An 18142-nucleotide genomic window follows, 5' to 3' on the forward strand; every position below is an offset into this window, starting at 1 on the left:
ATTCTGCATACTTTGGTAGTATTGAGTGGTTATTTGAGTTACTGTTGCCTTTCTATCATCTAAAACCAGTCTGCTCATTCTTCTCTGACTTCTGACATCAACAAGGCATTTTCATCCACACAACTGCCACTCACTGGATATTTTCTCTTTTCAGACTATTCTCTGTAAACCCTAGAGATGGTTGTGTGTGAAAATCCCAGTAGATCAGCAGTTTTTTAAATACTCAGAACAGCCTGTCTGACATCAACAACCATGCCACGTTCAAAGTCACTTAAATCCCCTTTTTTTCCCCATTCTGATGCTCACTTTGCACTTCAGCAAGTCCTCTTCACCGTGTCTACATGCTTAAATGCATTGGATTGCTGCCACGTGATTGGCTGATTAGCAATTTGTGTTACCAAGTAATTGAACAGGTGTACCTAATAAAGTGGCCGGTGAGTGTATATGTTTAAAAAAGTGCAAAAACGTTTTTGAAGAACCCTTGTATATGTGGTTTTAGGTGCGATCTCATTGACTTTTATTAGACCATTCATTTTCATGAAAGTGCACCAAAGCTCTGTTTTCAGAAAGCGCATGGTCTAACACAGTGGTTCTCAACCTTTCTAATGCCGCGACCCCTTAATACAGTTCCTCATGTTGTGGTGACCCCCAACCATAAAATTATTTTTGTTGCTACTTAATATCTGTAATTTTGCAGTGGGAGGAATAGTGCCCCATCACTGATGTCAGTGGGGAGGAATAGTGTCCCATCGTTGGTATCAGTAGGAGGAATAGTGCCCCATCATTGGTGTCAGTGGGAGGAATAGTGCCCCATCATTGGTGTCAGTGGGAGGAATAGTGCCCCATCATTGGTGTCAGTGGCAGGAATAGTGCCCCATCATTGGTGTCAGTGGGAGGAATAGTGCCCCATCATTGGTGTCAGTGGGAGGAATAGCACTCCATCATTGGTGTCAGTGGGAGGAATAGTGCCCCATCGTTGGTATCAGTGGGAGGAATAGTGCCCCATCGTTGGTATCAGTGGGAGGAATAGTGCCCCATCGTTGGTGTCAGTGGGGGGAGGAATAGTGCCCCATCATTGGTGTCAGTGGGAGGAATAGTGCCCCATCATTGGTGTCAGTGGGAGGAATAGTGCCCCATCATTGGTATCAGTGGGAGGAATAGTGCCCCACCATTGGTGTCAGTGGGAGGAATAGTGCCCCATCATTGGTGTCAGTGGGAGGAATAGTGCCCCATCATTGGTGTCAGTGGGGGGAGGAATAGTGCCCCATCATTGGTGTCAGTGGGAGGAATAGTGCCCCATCATTGGTGTCAGTGGGAGGAATAGTGCCCCGTCGTTGGTGTCAGCGGGGGGAATAGTGCCCCATCATTGGTGTCAGTGGGAGGAATAGTGCCCCATCGTTGGTGTCAGTGGGAGGAATAGTGCCCCATCGTTGGTGTCAGTGGGAGGAATAGTGCCCCATCATTGGTGTTAGCGGGGGGAATAGTGCCCCGTCATTGGTGTCAGTGGGAGGAATAGTGCCCCATCGTTGGTGTCAGTGGGGGGAGGAATAGTGCCCCATCATTGGTGTCAGTGGGAGGAATAGTGCCCCATCTTTGGTGTCAGTGGGAGGAATAGTGCCCCATCATTGGTGTCAGTGGGAGGAATAGTGCCCCATCATTGGTGTCAATGGGAGGAATAGTGCCCCATCATTGGTGTCAGTGGGAGGAATAGTGCCCCATCGTTGGTGTCAGTGGGAGGAATAGTGCCCCATCGTTGGTGTCAGTGGGGGGAGGAATAGTGCCCCATCGTTGGTGTCAGTGGGAGGAATAGTGCCCCATCATTGATGTCAGTGGGGGGAGGAATAGTGCCCCATCATTGGTGTCAGTGGGAGGAATAGTGCCCCATCGTTGGTGTCAGTGGGAGGAATAGTGCCCCATCATTGGTGTCAGTGGGAGGAATAGTGCCCCATCATTGGTGTCAGTGGGGGGAGGAATAGTGCCCCATCATTGGTGTCAGTGGGGGGAGGAATAGTGCCCCATCATTGGTGTCAGTGGGGGGAGGAATAGTGTCCCATCATTGGTATCAGTGGGAGGAATAGTGCCCCATCATTGGTGTCAGTGGGAGGAATAGTGTCCCATCATTGGTGTCAGTGGGAGGAATAGTGCCCCATCATTGGTGTCAGTGGGAGGAATAGTGCCCCATCATTGGTGTCAGTGGGAGGAATAGTGCCCCATCATTGGTGTCAGTGGGAGGAATAGTGCCCCATCATTGGTGTCAGTGGGAGGAATAGTGCCCCATCGTTGGTGTCAGTGGGAGGAATAGTGTCCCATCATTGGTGTCAGTGGGAGGAATAGTGTCCCATCATTGGTGTCAGTGGGAGGAATAGTGCCCCATTGTTGGTGTCAGTGGGGGGAGGAATAGTGCCCCATCGTTGGTGTCAGTGGGGGGAGGAATAGTGCCCCATCGTTGGTATTAGTGACACCAATGATGGGGCACTATCCCTCCCACTGACACCAATGATACTTACCTTGCTGACTCCTGCTCCAGCCTGGGCTCGCTCTCCCTCTCCCATCTACATCCTGCATACCTGGCTGCAGCAGCAAAATTTGCACTTACCTGTCAGCTGTCTTCCTTCTCTGGCCTCTCTCCTCTTCACTCGCTCCTGCAGCTCCCTCGATCTTCGTTGATCTCCGCGCGCTGCCGCTCGGCTCCTCCTCTCCAAGCTCCACCTCCTCGCCGGTGATTGGCGGCCTGTGTGCTTCTCCTGAGCTACAGTTTCGGTGGCCAATCAGCGGCGAGGAGGCGGAGCTGTTGAGTGATCCCGGAGGTGTGGCCAGGTGACAGGGGCAGCATATCATCCCGCCCACAGATCGCCTGAGACAGAGGAGCGGTGTCTCGGTTCCTAAGACCATCGGAAATATGTGTTTTCCGATGGTCTTAGGCGACCCCTGGGAAATGGTCGTTCGACCCCCAAAGGGGTCGCGACCCCCAGGTTGAGAACCGCTGGTCTAACAGAATCCAAGGGATTGCACCTAAAAGCACATGTAAAATGCTCACACAATCGTGCTGCACCCAAACTACAACACACCAGTGTGAATACAGCCTTAAACATGGCTTCAACTGATCTCATGAATATGCATTGTACTACACATGACTCCCAACTGATCCCATGTATATGCATTGTACTACACGCGACTCCCAACTGATCCTATTCATATGCATTGTATTAAACGTGACTTCCAAATGATCACATTCATATGCATTGCATTACACGTGACTTCCAACTGATCACATTCATATGCATTGCATTAAACATGGCTCCCAACTAGTCCCATTCATATACACTGCATTAGGCCAGGTTCACATCGGTACATTTGGATGCAGTACAAATGTACAGTATATGTGGTTTTAGGAGTGATCCCATTGCCTTAATTTAGACTGTGTACTTTCATGAAAGCATGTCAAGGTCTTCATGCTGCATCTTTGGTGCACTTTCAGAAAATGCGTTGTCTAATAGAAGTGAATGGGATCACACCTAAAGCCACATGTAAAACACGCATACAATCACGCTGCACCCAATGTGAACATGACGTTAAACATGGCTCCCAACTGATCCCTTTCATACAAATTGTATTAAACATAGTATGCATGGTTTTAGGTGTGATCCTATTGACTTGTATTAGACCATGCATTTTCATGAATGCACATCAAAGTCCTGCATGCCACATCTGTGATGCACTTTCAGAAAACACATGGGCTAATAGAAGTCAATGAGATTGCACCTAAAGCTGCATTTAAAATGCACATTCAGTTGCATTGCACCAGTGTGAACATGGCCTTAAACATGGCTGCCAACTGATCCCCTTCATATACATTGTATTAACCAAGACTTCCAGCCAATCCCCTTCATATATATTATATTAAATATGGCTTCCATCTGTTCCCATCCATACGCAGTATATGAAACATTGTATTATAGAAGGACTCACAGTGGGTAGATTGCTAGCCACAAGGCCCCTGCATAAATCAATGTACTATTCAAAGTGCATGCACAGCCAAAACATTGGGAATAAAAGTATATCTCTGGGCAAAACTTTTTTTTTTAAGTAGAGCTAAATAGAAAGATTTATTTTTTGTGTTTTGATACAGTAATAGGGGGTTATAACCCCTGTCAGATTTGTTTTTTATTTTGCCATCTGTGTCACATTGGGGAGATTTCCCCTTACTTCCTGTTCCATATCCAAAACAGGAAGTGAAAGGAAATCCCTACAAAGTGAGGAAATTCCTGGTTGTCACTAGAGTCATCAAAACTAGTGTCCCCATTGGAAGAGTTCCCCTCAAGTATTGTTTTGGGGACAAGCCAAAATTAGGGATTTTCTTTTACTTGCACTTTTGGTGATAACTGTAAAAATGACAAATAGAGAGGCCAAATCTCTAACAGGAGCACAGACAGCAACAAAAACCAGAAATGTGTTCTAATCCCTCTCCACTCTAAAACTACAAAAAATGCCTTTATACTTTAATTTCTGAAAAGAGAAGGAAAAGGTTAAAACCCTGTGCCAGTTTTTATAAAGCTGTCTATGTGCCACTGAGGACATTTCCCTTCATTTCCTTCCCAAGGGACACAATAGGAAGTAAAAGGAAATTTCCCCCTCTTAGACAGTTGTCATCAGATTAGGTGTCTCCATTGGAATATTTCAGCTAACCTATTGTTCTGGGGACAACTGTGAAATTTTGGGATTTCCCCTTACTGGTCACCAGGACAAAGAGAGAAGTAAATTTCCCCCAAGAAGGACACAAACAATAATATGAATGTCACAGCATGTTTAAGGACTCATTCACATGAGGAGTATGAAAGCCTATGACTGTAGAGGGCTGTGTTTAGCCACAGGTGTTCCGTGCATCCCCGTGAAAGCAGTCACATTGACGTCGCTGCATCCCAATTGACAGCAATGGAACTGCCTGCACGGGGATGTATGGAACACCTGTGTATCCCTATTTGGGTAAACATGGACCACAATGGATATATGCTTTAGTACACCCCATTTGAATGTGGCCAATCTCTTTCCCACTTCAGATTCCAGAGATATAATTTAAATGACAATGTTGTTCACTCCTTGCTTCATAAAGATCTCCCAGCTTATATGAGTATGTGGTTGATGGAATTGGATAGAGATCTCTCTGCCGCCAATTGGCAGACTTCTTTCTTATTTACCTATAAAACCACAATTTCTTTTTAGGTCCAGGAAAAGAATTTCAAGATCCTTTTGCGATGGTATAAGGAACCCTCCTCTCTACACCGAATATTTCCCTTCACACCTAGTGGTTGTTGGAGATGTGGCTTTGAGAGTGGCACCTATCTACACATCTAGTGGGACTGTCACAGGATCAAGCCCTTTTGGGCTCAGGTTTTTTCCATCTATAATAGAGCCTATGATGAGTCTTTGGGCTCTTTCACACGAACGTTCCAATTGGGTCCGCCTGCCCGTTTTTCAGGCATACCTGATCGTTCCTCTATGGAGTGATGGGTGTAAACGGACATGTGTCTGATCTGATCTGCCAAAAAGGGATAGATGGGGATCCAATTCTCCTTCCGTCCACCAGATTGGATCAGATGAAAACGGGCAGGCAGTCTGTTTTCATTCAACCGCCCATTGACGAGAGCGAGCAGCGGAGGGGACACAGAGCTGTCATCTACTTGTTCAGCGGGGATCAGCGGAGATATCTCCCGTTGAGCAAGCAGATCCACTAAACGGGTTCTTCACGTCTGAAAGAGCCCTTTAACTATGTTACGGCGAGTAAATAGATACCCAACATGTCATGCTTTAAAATTGCGCACGTTCGCGGAATGGCATAAAACTGTGGTACTTAAAAATCTCCATGGGTGATGCTTTAAAAATGACTACAGGTTAGCTATGTAAAGTTACAGGGGAGGTCTAGTGTGAGAATTATTGCTTTTGCTCTGACGTTCGTGGTGATACCTCATGTGTGTGGTTTGAACACCGTTTATATATATGGGCATGGACTACATATGCGTTCACCACTACGTGCGCACGGGGGGATGGGGGCACTTTAAAAAATTTTTATAAAGTTTATTTAATTGTTTTTTGGGGGGTTTTTTGCACTGTTCCTTTTAAAGAAAAATTTTATCACTTTTATTCTTATCACAAGAAATACATGCATCCCTTGTGACAGAAATAATTAGTGACAGGTCCTCTTTATGGAGAGATGGTGCCGCATCATTAGTGTCAGTGTGTGAGGAATAGTGCCCCATCATTGCTATCAGTGGGAGAAATCGTACCCCATCATTAGTGTCAGTGGGAGGAATCGTGCCCCATCATTAGTGTCAGTGGGAGGAATCGTGCCCCATCATTGGTGTCAGTGGGAGGAATCGTGCCCCATCATTGGTGTCAGGGGGAGGAATAGTGCCCTATCATTGGTGTCAGGGGGAGGAATAGTGCCCCATCTTTGGTGTCAGTGGGAGGAAGTGCCCCATCATTGGTATCAGTGGAAGGAATAGTGTCCCATAATTGGTGTCAGTGGGAGGAATAGTGCCCCATCATTGGTGTCAGTGGGAGGCCCAGAGGCATAGTGCCTCATCATTGGTGTCAGTGGAATAGTGCCCCACCATTGGTGTCAGTGGGAGGAAAAGTGCCCCCTCATTGGTGTCAGTGACACCAATGAGGGGGCACTATTCCTCCCACACTGACACTAATGATGGGGCAATATTACTCCCACTGACACCAATTATACTTACATCCCTGTGCCGCCCCCCTGAAAATTGCCGCCCTAGGCAAATGCCTTGTTTGCCTTGTGGCAAATACGCCCCTGGGACAAGTGAGGGGCAGTGGGACAGGAGGAGCGCAGCAGGACAAGTGAGGGGCAGTGGGACAGGAGGAGCGCAAAGGGACAGGTAGGGGGCAGCGTGATGGGGGGGCATGGGACAGGATCGGGGCAGCGAGACAGGAGAAGCGCAGTGGGACAGGAAAAGCGCAAAAGGATAGGTGAGGGGCAGTGGGACAGGATGAGCACAGAGGGACAGGTGGGGGGGCAGCATGACAGGGTTTATGGGACAGTATCGAGGCAGCTGGACAGGAGGAGCACAGAGGGACAGGTAGGGGGCAGCGTGACGAGGGGCATGGACAGGATTGGGGCACCGGGACAGGAGAAGCGCAAAGGAACAGGTGAGGGGCAGTCCTGCTTCCTTGATGACTTTGCCAGCTGGCTACCCTTCTTCCTCTCCTCTGAGCTACTTCCCTCATCCTTGGAGACTTCAATATCCCCATCAATGTCAACAACCCGGCCACCTCCCAACTCATCCGCTTAACCTCCTCCTTTGAGCTCACACAGTGCACACAGTCCTTCACCCACACTGGCGGTTCCCTAGACCTCGTCTTCTCCCAATCGCTGCACCCCCTGCCATCTCTCAAACACCCCTTTCCCCCTCTCTGACCACAACCTCATTACGTTCTCCATCTCCCGGTCCTCTAACACCTCCCCCCCCACATGTCAAACAATCACCAGCCGCAACCTCCGCAGCCTGGACCCTACCCCTCTCCACTCTGCAGCTGATCATCTCTACGACAGCATCCTTCCACTGTCATGCCCTGACCTGGCCACTACTGCGTATAAAAACCTGCTATCAGCTGCCTTAGACTTGTTGGCACCCCCAACCACACGCAGCACCAGACCCCGACCGCTCTTAATCTTAAACAGCGCAGTCATGCGCTGGAGCGCCTATGGCGCAAAACTAGATCCCCCCAAGCTTTCTCCCTCTACAAATCCGCCTGTCTCACCTTCACCTCCTCCCTCCATGCAGCCAAACAAGCCTACTTCGTAACCCTCATTAATACCCTCTCCTCCAATCCCCGCTGGTTCTTCTCCACCTTCAACTCCCTACTCTTCCCCCCCCCACCCCCACCCAGTACCTCACTCACCACCCACGAGATTGCCGAACACTTCCAGAATAAAATCGATGCAATCCGTAAGGACATCACCAATGCTCAACCCACCTCCCCCCCACCATAGCCCCATCAACTCTCCCCTCCTCTGACCTCGCTACCTCCCTCCCACCCACCACACCGAACATCCCACACAACTTCACCTCCCCTACACTCCACTCCTTCAGCCCTGCTACCTTTGAGGTCACTAAGGTCTTCTCAAAAGCCCATCTCACCACTTGCCCCCTTGACCCTGTCCCCTCGCAACTCCTCCGGTCAACCTCTTCCTCCATCCTGCGCTCCCTCACCCAAATCTTCAATCTCTCCTTCTCTACTGGCACATTCACCTCCCCCCTAAAGCTCGCCCACATTACCCCCATACACAAAAAACCCTCCCTGGACCCCACTGACCTGAACAACCTCAGACCCATCTCACTGCTGCCATTCACTTCCAAGCTCCTTGAGTGCTTAGTTTACAATCGCCTAAGCGCCCACCTCACCGACAACAACCTCCTCGATCCCCTACAATCCAGCTTCCGCCCCCAACATTCCACCGAAACCTCCCTACTCAAAATCACTAACGACCTGCTATCCACCAAAGCTAATGGACACTACTCAGTCCTCTTACTCCTCGACCTCTCCATGGCCTTTGACACAGTTGACCACCCCCTCCTCCTTAACAAATTACACTCCCTTGGCATCAGAGACTCCGCTCTCATCCTATCTATCCCAACGCTCCTTCAGCGTTACCTATAATGCTGCCACCTCCCCCTCTCTGTTGGGGTCCCCCAAGGCTCTGTCCTCGGGCCCCTTCTCTTCTCCATCTACACCTCCTCCCTCAGCAAACTAATACACTCCCATGGCTTCAACTATCACCTCTATGCCGATAACACGCAAATTTACCTCTCCACCCCTCACCTTACCCCCTCATTCTCCGCCCGTATCAACCACCTACTGAACGACATATCGGACTGGATGTCGCTCCACTTCCTCAAACTGAACCTTTCCAAAACCGAGCTCCTAATTTTCCCCCATGCCTGCACCACCCTCTCCATCACAACCAACAACGCTACCATCAGTCCCACCATGCAAGCCAAGGTCCTAGGTTTCATCCTAGACTCTAACCTGTCCTTCCAACCCCATACCCAATCGCTGACTACCGCATGCAGGTTCCACCTCCCCAACATCTCCAAAATACGCTCGTTCCTAACCCCAGACACTACTAAACAACTCGTACACTCCCTTATTATCTCACGCCGGGACTAATGCAACTCCCTTCTCACCGGCCTACCCCAAAACAAGCTATCCCCGCTCCAGTCTATCCTGAACTCAGCGGCCAGACTCATCCACCTTACCTCTGTCATTCCCTCCACTGGCTCCCGATTGCCCAACGTATCAAATTCAAACTACTAACACTGACATACAAAGCCATTCATAACGCTGCCCCAATTTACCTCACTGACCTGAAACCCAAATACCACCCTACCCGTAATCCTCGCTTCTCGCAAGACCTCTTACTCTCTAGCTCCCTGGTCTGCACCTCCCACGCCCGACTGCAGGACTTCTCCAGAGCTTCCCCCATCCTCTGGAACTCACTTCCCCAATCCATCAGATTGTTCCCTACCCTCCTCACCTTTAGGTGCACCCTGAAAACCCATCTCTTCAGGGAAGCATACCCCACCCTCACCTAACAGCCGATCCCCTCCACTCCTCACTCCATTCCATCCCCCACAGCCATCTCCTCCTGTATCACCATCCCCTCCCTCCTAGACTGTAAGCTCGAAAGGGCAGGGCCCTCTAACCCTGGTGTATCGTGTATTGTTTTGCTACTGTATTGTCTCATGTCTTGTCCCCCATTCTAATGTACAGCGCTGAGCAAACCCTTTGGCGCTATATAAATACTCTATAATAATAATAATAATAATAATAACTACTGCAGAGCCGATTCCCTAACATAGCCCCCTTCCACTGTGAATGTTATAGCCCTCTCCTCTTTTGGAAGGGCCTATTTACAGTCTGTGCTGGCCCGGCTCTTCTGCTTCTCCCTTCAGATCCCTACAGAACCCTTTTTTAAACTGTCATAAGGGAGCAGAGGCATGAAGCAGAAATCTGGGCCAGCACACAGTAATGAGACACTACTAGAAGAGGATGAGGCACCTTCTTTTTTTCCAGCACATGCAAAGAAATATTGCAAGTAAGCATTTCAAATTTCCTTTGTGCTGTAGTTTAAGTTGGCAACAGGCTTTTTTTCTGTTTTCTTTTTTATATTAGATGCTGTCTGGCAATAAAAAACTGTGAGGTTCTAGCAGGTGCCTATTCAGAAGAGCGGGGAAAATGGGCCATGTGAAGTGGAGATAAAATAGTTTCATGAGACACTTAGGCTTTCAGCAGACAAACCTCTATTGCTTTCAAAGTTTTTTTTATTAGGTTTTATAAGTTAAAAAGGCATGCAGAATGTGAAATAATTTACTACTGTAATAGCACAAACCCAGTAATGGGGTTACAGAGCAATGGCATAAGCAGAAAGTAAGAGGGATCAATTTAAAAAATGTTTTGGGGAGTTTAAAGGCCACAGAAAAGTTGGGATGTAACAAGGCAAGTATAAACTGGCAGGTTAAGAGGACGGCTTGCAACTGTAGTTCAGAATCAAGTGATGCAATATGCCAGTATGTGCTGGTGCTCATGTAGATTCCTAGTGCTGCATAGAAAAGAGTTCTTCCTCCTCTGTGTCTTCCTCTTCTGTGCCTTCCTCCTCTGTCATTTCCCCTCTGCGTCTTCCTCCTCTGTCATTTCCACCTCTGTGTCTTCCTCCTCTGTCATTTCCACCTCTGAGATTTCTTTAGTTGTCCAAGTGTAATGAACACAGTTTATCATGGAAAGAACAGAGGGCTGAGAGTCAGGGTCCTGAGAAAGGAATTTTTTGAACATGTTCAGTGTCTCTTGTGTTAACATCTTCCAGTGAGCTGGTGGGGAAATGACTTTGGGACTCTTCTGCCAGGAGTTGAAGGCCTGGTACATGACATCCTCCTCCACAGAACTTTCCCAGGGATAGTTTCCTGTTAGAGCAAAAAAGAGGAGAACTGCTAAAGCCCAGGAATCCACACGTGAAGTTAAAACCAAGTACTCTTCGTTCTTCAAGGCACACAGCTCTGGAGTCAGATATGGGGTGGTGTGTGACAGTTTACTCACAAGGCTGCCAATAGCCTGAGAGAGACCAAAGTCACACAATTTGACATTGTGGCATTCCATGTCCATGAGCAAGACATTGTCTGCTCTAAGGTCTCTGTGCACCAGTCCTCGGCTCTGCATGAAATCCAGAGCCCTGGTCAACTGTGATCCACAGCGTTTTACCATTACTTCTGGAATTCTCACCTGAAAAACGAGACAGAAAACCTTTTATAAGACCTTTCAATATCACATGGAATACAATAAACTTAGATAATGTTATTTGGCTTTATTTGTTTTTAAGGAATTTGCAATGCTGACTTGCAGTTTTCACGAGTCTGTTCACCCAAAACTATGGTTTGTGTATGGGTTGAATCACCAAAAAAACCAAAGACATTTTTGTGACATTTTTCCTTGTTCCTTTTGTATGGCTGTCTCCTTTCATGCAATAAATAATTAGGGAGAACAGGGTTGATGTATTGTGAAGCATGTGCAAGACATTAATGTTTCTAGTGAAAAGAGCAGAGCTATAATGGAACGAAAATGGAAAGTTTTGTAGATTTTTATCTCAAACTCCACTATGTTTACCTTTTTAGTAGCAATCAATTAACTTGAGCTGACTTCAAATGTCATTTATAGATCTACTAAAACTTTAACAATTGCATTTGCATGATGAAGCTTTAATCTGCTTCCCTTGTTCTGGAGTGAGCCAGTTACTGATGCAGCACACTTTCACAGTAGCCTCATCAGGTCCATATCTTCTAAAAATCATATAGTTGTAAAGATGGGATATTATTGATCTCAAGATGTCTGTATTGAACAAAATGTGGAGTTGTTGGCAGTAGCAATCAATATTTTTTTTCCATAAATGAAAACTGTTTAGTTGATATCAGTAACAATTCTAATTTTTACTTTTGGTTTAGTAGGTCTCCTTTCTTAACCACCTCCCGCCCGCCATATAGTAATATGACGGACGCAAGGTGGTTCTCTCGTTCTCACCGCGCATGCTCAGCTCAGGGAGCACGCAGCGTGGCGATCGGCAGAGGGACACAGCGGATCACCGATCACGGAAAGAGCCGAAGATATCAGCTCAGTCATGTGATCAGCTGTGTCCAATCACAGCTGATCACATGTAAACAGGGAAATGCCAGTTATCGGCATTTCTTTCCTCTTGAGCTGTCACGCTGAGGGGAGATGTACACTGATCATCAGGGCATTGATGATCAATGTGCCCTGATGATCAGTGTAGCCCCAGCAGTGCCACCTGTCAGTGTCCATCAGTGCCTTGTTTCAGTGCTCATCAGTGCCTCGTGCCAGTGTCCATTAGTGCCACATCAATGCCACATATAAGTGCCTACCAGTGCACATCAATGCCACATATCGGTGCCCATCTGAGCTGCCTTTCAGTGTCACCCATCAGTGCTAATCAGTGCCACCTATCAGTGCTGCCTATCAGTGCCAGTCAGTGCCTCCTAACAGTGCCAGTCAGTGCCGCCTAACAGTGCCATATATCAGTGCTATGTATCAGTGCTGCCTTTCAGTGCCCATCAGTGATGCCTGTCAATGCCCATCAGTGCCACCTACCAGTGTCTCCTCATCAGTGCCCATCAGTGCCACCTATCAGTGTCCATCAGTGCAGCTTATCAGTGCCCATCACTGCAGCCTCACTAGCGCACATCAGTGAAGGAGGAAAATCACTTAATTACAAAATTTTATAACAAAAACTAAGAAGAAACTTTTTTTCATAATTTTCAGTGGTTTTTGGTTTGTTTAAGAAAAAATAAAAAACCCAGAGGAGATTAAATACCACCAAAATAAAGCTCTATCTTTCACAAAAAAAATGATAAAAATTTCATATGGGTGCAGTGTTGCATGACCGCGCAATTGTCATTCAAAGTGCGACAGCACTATAAGCTGGAAATTGGCCTGGGCAGGAAGGGGGTATAAGTGCCCTGTAGGCTAGTGGTTAAAGCTATAAACAAGTTATTTAAAACAAATTGCTCACCTCGGACTCAATTAGATGTTGTAGGGTTCCAGCTGTAGCCAGTTCCTGGGTCAAGATATAGTACTTCATAGTTTCAATGAAGATTGGGTAGGTGGTGATGATGCCTGGATTGTTGCACAGAGAGATGGACATGGATAGCTCTTTCAGAAAGGCTCTCAAGTTGGTCCTGTCCTTTCTCACCAACTTCATGGCCACTGGGTTACCTTAAAACAAATAAGACACATCAACAATTAGATCCTAAACAGGACTCGAAGGAACAGCACACAGATGCTTTTGTTGTCCATGGCAAACACTTCACCCTTCCAGTCTACCATACAGTGCTAGAAACATGACATGAAGGGGAGACTGTTTGTGAGGGCTAAAAAGTGAAACACACATTTTCTTCAGACAAAGGATATAAAAAAAAACAATTATTTAACAAATCACTGTTCTGCTTGGATCTCACAGGATCTGAAAGATCTGTCTTTGATTTTTATAGGAATCAATTGTATTCGTTTTTATACCAACCCCATATCACTGAAGATTACAAGATTGCTGCTTATTATGGTTTATCAAAGTCTTTTCAATTCCCATTCATTTTTCTAACTAATCTTCAATGAAGACTGGTTTATTATATGCTGCGTCCACAATGGTCTGCAAAACATGCTAAGATTTCTGCTTAGAAGGCCTAGCACAGCCAGCATTTTTCTTGGCAACCTGTTTATGTAAAGCCCCGTACACACAGGCTGAATATTGGGTGGTATCGGAAGGTTCAAAAGAAACCTGCTGACAATTTGGCCTGTGTATATGAAAGCTGGTCTGGAGCATAACCGAAAAAATTGTGCCAATCAGCGCTTTCAGCCAATGGCTGAGAGTGCTGATCGGTGTGTTATGACAGAGGACTTCCCCAGACAGAACACAATATCTTAGCAAGGAGATCGCTGTACTATTATTTTGGAGTGTGTACTAGGTTAGACATTCCATTGTCTATCAGAAGGTATACCTTGCAGTCATTGCACTGTTTGTTTTTAGCATAAAGTCTGCAAAAATCATCTAGAAAGCTCATAATTTACTTAGAGCTTGCCACTAGCTGGCTGCCATCGGCTAACATAAAATGCTAATACATATTTCATGTTTTGCCCGATTTTTAAAAATAAACTCTTTTAATTGTTTAATACTGAACATAATGAAAATTTATCAAACATGTCAACTAAGATGATACATTAAATACATCAATTAAAATACTTCTATAGTCATGCAAATTGATTGGTTTTACATACCTGTGGCCTTTTCCTGAACAAGTAGGACTTTGCCAAATGTTCCTTGGCCCAGCCTCTTGATGTACTGATAGTGACCAGAGAGTTCCTTAGCATACACAGTTGTAAATGTAGGTTCCATTGTACGGTGCTGGAGGGCAGGGGTCTTCTACCTATTGAAATGAAATGACACATTTTCAAAAGTCATTGAAAATAGGAACTAGGTCATAAATGGCCTTCTATGAATTCTATTGAAGCAAGATCTGAGTATTCAGCCTTGCATAAAAATAAGCAAACCATGGTGAAGAAACAGGGACATTGATAGAAGTGCTGATTATATGCAGATATAAACATTTGGAGGATGACCCATTGGTGGGGAGGGATTATTAAAGTGTCTGAGACATGTTCCCTCTCGACTAGTGCCATTATCCATAGCAAATCAGTTTCTATCTTTAATTATTTTACACAACATAGAAATTGAAAATGTAAAAGCTGGTTGTTGGTTCTCCAGTTGAACAAAAGCTCAGACAAAAATGTCTGAGACCAACTTTGCCTCAGGTTTTTTTCTCAGCTGGAGTGCAGCCATTTGGTTTTTAAATTGTAATTTTCTAAGCTATGCTATGTGAAACAAATAAGATGGAAGCTGATTGCAAATGCATGTACTCACTGAAGTACTGGAGTTTACCCACATTCTGTAATGTGTTTTGTAAGGTTGACTGTTCACATAAACTGTGGTTTGAGGCAAGGAAATGCATTATTTATGTCCTTAATCTCCAAGTGCCCATGTGCATGACATCTTTAAAGTACGACTCCACCTTTGCTAAGAAATACTGTAAATCTTCCCTTTGTCAGTTACTTAGACTCCAAAAGATTTTAGGTAACTTAATTCGGTCCTACCAGCTAACAAAGTTTGTTGAAATGTATACATGCATTGCTGTAATTTTCTATGAGTGTTTATTGGGAAGAATGTCATGTTATAGACACATGATCAGTCCCAGTATTGCAGCAAGGGGAACAGCATTGAGCCAATTGCAGAAAAAAAACATTTCTGGGCATGTTCAGTACATTTACAATGTCCAGAGCAACTAAGTACAAAGAAACCATGTTTGAATGTTTTGTTTAAAGCAAAAATCAAAGATAGCTACTGAGTAAAGTTAGAAAAATAGTTTTTTTATTACACTAAAGGTTTTGTGTAAATGTTGTGACCCATCCAAACCAAACACCATGCAAATGGTTAAATATGGCATTGAGACACCTATGTGAACTGTTTAACCTGCTAAATCATTTATTATATTGTAGCATGAGTCTTGAAAACCCTGTCAGACAACACAACTCAATGCCTTTGTCAGAATAATGGAAAAACTTGCTAATTGGTTGCTATGGGTAGCCTCAATTGATCTTTGTAACTATGTACAGTATAGTAGAAATAAATTTTGAGGAAGTCTAGGATTTCCAAGTTAAATAGTGTTAGGCTGAGAAGAGGGAAAGACACAGTCTTACAAAACATGGTCAGTTTGATGGAGCAAACCCTCTTTGACCCATGATGATAATCAAATGCCTAAATCATCATTCCACAAGCTAGAACCTGAAGAGCATTTTTGAAAGGGGGCCTGAGTAATAAAACTATAGAAGCTGCCACCACATACCTCCACCTCTGAAGAGGCTAGTAAAGGCTGGTATTCCAAGACAGAACAAGTATGCAAATTAAGTTGAGTCTTGGCTTTGACTTTCTAATCTGCATGCTTGTTCAGGGGTTATTGAAAAACATTCTTCGGAAGTCAGCAATTGCAGCCTACATAATTCTAAGTACAGGTTTTAATAAAAAGCTATTTCAATTTCTTAATTAAAATAAACAATTAAAATTCAGATGCATGGGATTTTGGATCTTTATAAGTAATAATGATAAAGCTTTGGTTTAAAAATGGGAGGTAATCGTTTTTTATAGCAAATGTATATGCATTGTAAATATAGTTCTAATATTTTAAAGAAAAAAGTCTTTAAAATTCAAAAAATGTTACAGTTGTCACAGAGCAAGAGGTGAAGGTGATTCTTCCAGTATTGGCACATGTTTAGATAATTTTATGCCTAAAGCCAACCATAGATGGATCAAAACATGTCTGGTTCAAATTAAACAGTTGAATTTCAATCTGCCTATGGGTAGGCTAGTTGTACTGTCAACCAGCATGTGGGTTTTTTTCACTACCAACAGCTTTAGTCAGCAGCAGCGATCATTTGTATTCTAATAGCAGGGAAACCTTTTGCTGTTAGAATACAGTAGCTCTGCAGAAGGTGACTGTTTATGGGGGAATCCAAGTAATTTTTCTTTCCTTCAACACATGGTTGAAGGAAAGAAAATTGCATAATGTATGGCCAGCCTTAGAGGGATATTCCCCTCATTTTTCTGTAGACATTTGTTTAATCTCAGGTACGGGAATTGAACGAAAATCTTCCCAACAGGGCACAGACTGCAAAGTACAGATTGACAAGTGGTTCTAATTTTTTCTACCCGATACAGAAAAAAAGTTTTGTTTGTTTATACATAACATATACAATTCTGGTGATGGCTCTTCTACAGACAGTAAAGGTCTTCATTTCTAATGTCTAATATGGTCCTTCCCTTGCCATTCTATCCTAATCCACAGCCCATCAAACTGAACATAAAGTGGAAAATTCAAATGACACAAACTTACGGAAGAAATAGTCACCTTGGGATCAGTTGGGTGGAGAATCTTGTCCTATTGGACAGAAAATAACTTCACCTTGGTTAGTCTGTTGAAATCAGGATCCAAGCTACCTTCTTGCTCTGTTAAGTTTTTTCATTGACTGAGGGTCCAGAAAAGCATGAGACTTTTTATTAGGGATCAGAGTGGACAGAGCTCACCTTTTGTCTAGAGATGATATGGATCCAGGACTCTTCTAAGATGCTAATGCAAGTATCACCATCATTCTCTGAGCCTGTATTGTGATTGATTTAGATGTAAAAAAGTCCAGAATCCATAACAAACTTGCCAGACTAGGAAGAGACTGAGGTACCTATTATTTATGTATTGTTTTTTACAAATCTGAATTCATAATGTAAATCTCCTGAAAATCGCCTTTTTAAGTTTACCAACATTTTATTTTCCTAAATTCCACTATTGTTATCAGTCCCATTATATCTAAAATGGTAACTTCTCAGTCAGTTTACATAAATGCTATTTGTTGTCGAATGAACATTAATCTTAGCAGGACATTATAATATTATGTGTTTTTAAATAAAGTTTTATTTAGCTATATATGCAACTGATATGCATTTGTAGTTGACGGTCAATAGTTCTTACTTGGAAGATAGGTCAATGTTTGAATGTTTGCTTTGTTTTAGAGTTGGTGTCTTTTAAAGTAGCTGTTGTGACTGGTTGTGGCCACAAATGGGTGATAATGGCAAGTATCCATTGACATTATTTCATGAAATTTCTGATGACCTAAATTAGTGGTTCTTAATATATTAAGATTACAAATGCCAATGGATTGCCCAGTATATCTCCATACCACCTCTGTCCCTCTTCAAGAGGTCAAATATTACAGTATGTGTATGTATGAAAGTGAGTTGAGGACCATAGATTGTAAGCTTCTTGAGGGCAGGGACTGATGTGAATGTACAATATATACCTATATTTAAAGCGCTGAGTAAATAGAAGGTGCTATATCAGTACTTGTAATAAACTGGACAGCTGAAAACACAAGGACTTCATAATATTTAATAGTAACTTAAAATCACGAATGTACTTGATCCAACTACTAAGATTTTTACTGTTTTTGTGCAAACAGAACCTGAAAT

At 44.3% G+C, this 18142-nt stretch overlaps 1 protein-coding gene across 1 annotated transcript; it reads right to left on the reverse strand.

Moving 5' to 3' along the window:
- Window positions 1-10677: 10677 nt before the first annotated feature.
- Window positions 10678-14467, reverse strand: LOC149455753 (serine/threonine-protein kinase SBK1-like). Its single transcript, XM_089685852.1, has 3 exons — window positions 14350-14467; window positions 13091-13293; window positions 10678-11292 (listed from the first exon to the last, which is right to left on the reverse strand). Exons 1-3 carry the CDS (start codon window positions 14465-14467, stop codon window positions 10678-10680), a joined length of 936 nt encoding a protein of 311 aa, XP_089541978.1.
- Window positions 14468-18142: the final 3675 nt, after the last annotated feature.

Source organism: Staurois parvus, unplaced genomic scaffold, assembly GCF_062004578.1.
Source record: "Staurois parvus isolate SC_StPar_1 unplaced genomic scaffold, SC_StPar_1.0 ptg000388l, whole genome shotgun sequence".
NCBI lineage: Eukaryota > Metazoa > Chordata > Amphibia > Anura > Ranidae > Staurois > Staurois parvus.

Coding starts and splice junctions, on each gene's coding strand:
- LOC149455753 (XM_089685852.1), bottom strand. CDS start 14,467: ATGGAACCTACATTTACAACTGTGTATGCTAAGGAACTCTCTGGTCAC. Junction 13,294..14,349: donor TGTTCAGGAAAAGGCCACAG/GTATGTAAAACC, acceptor ATTTGTTTTAAG/GTAACCCAGTGGCCATGAAG. Junction 11,293..13,090: donor AACATCTAATTGAGTCCGAG/GTGAGCAATTTG, acceptor CTCGTTTTTCAG/GTGAGAATTCCAGAAGTAAT.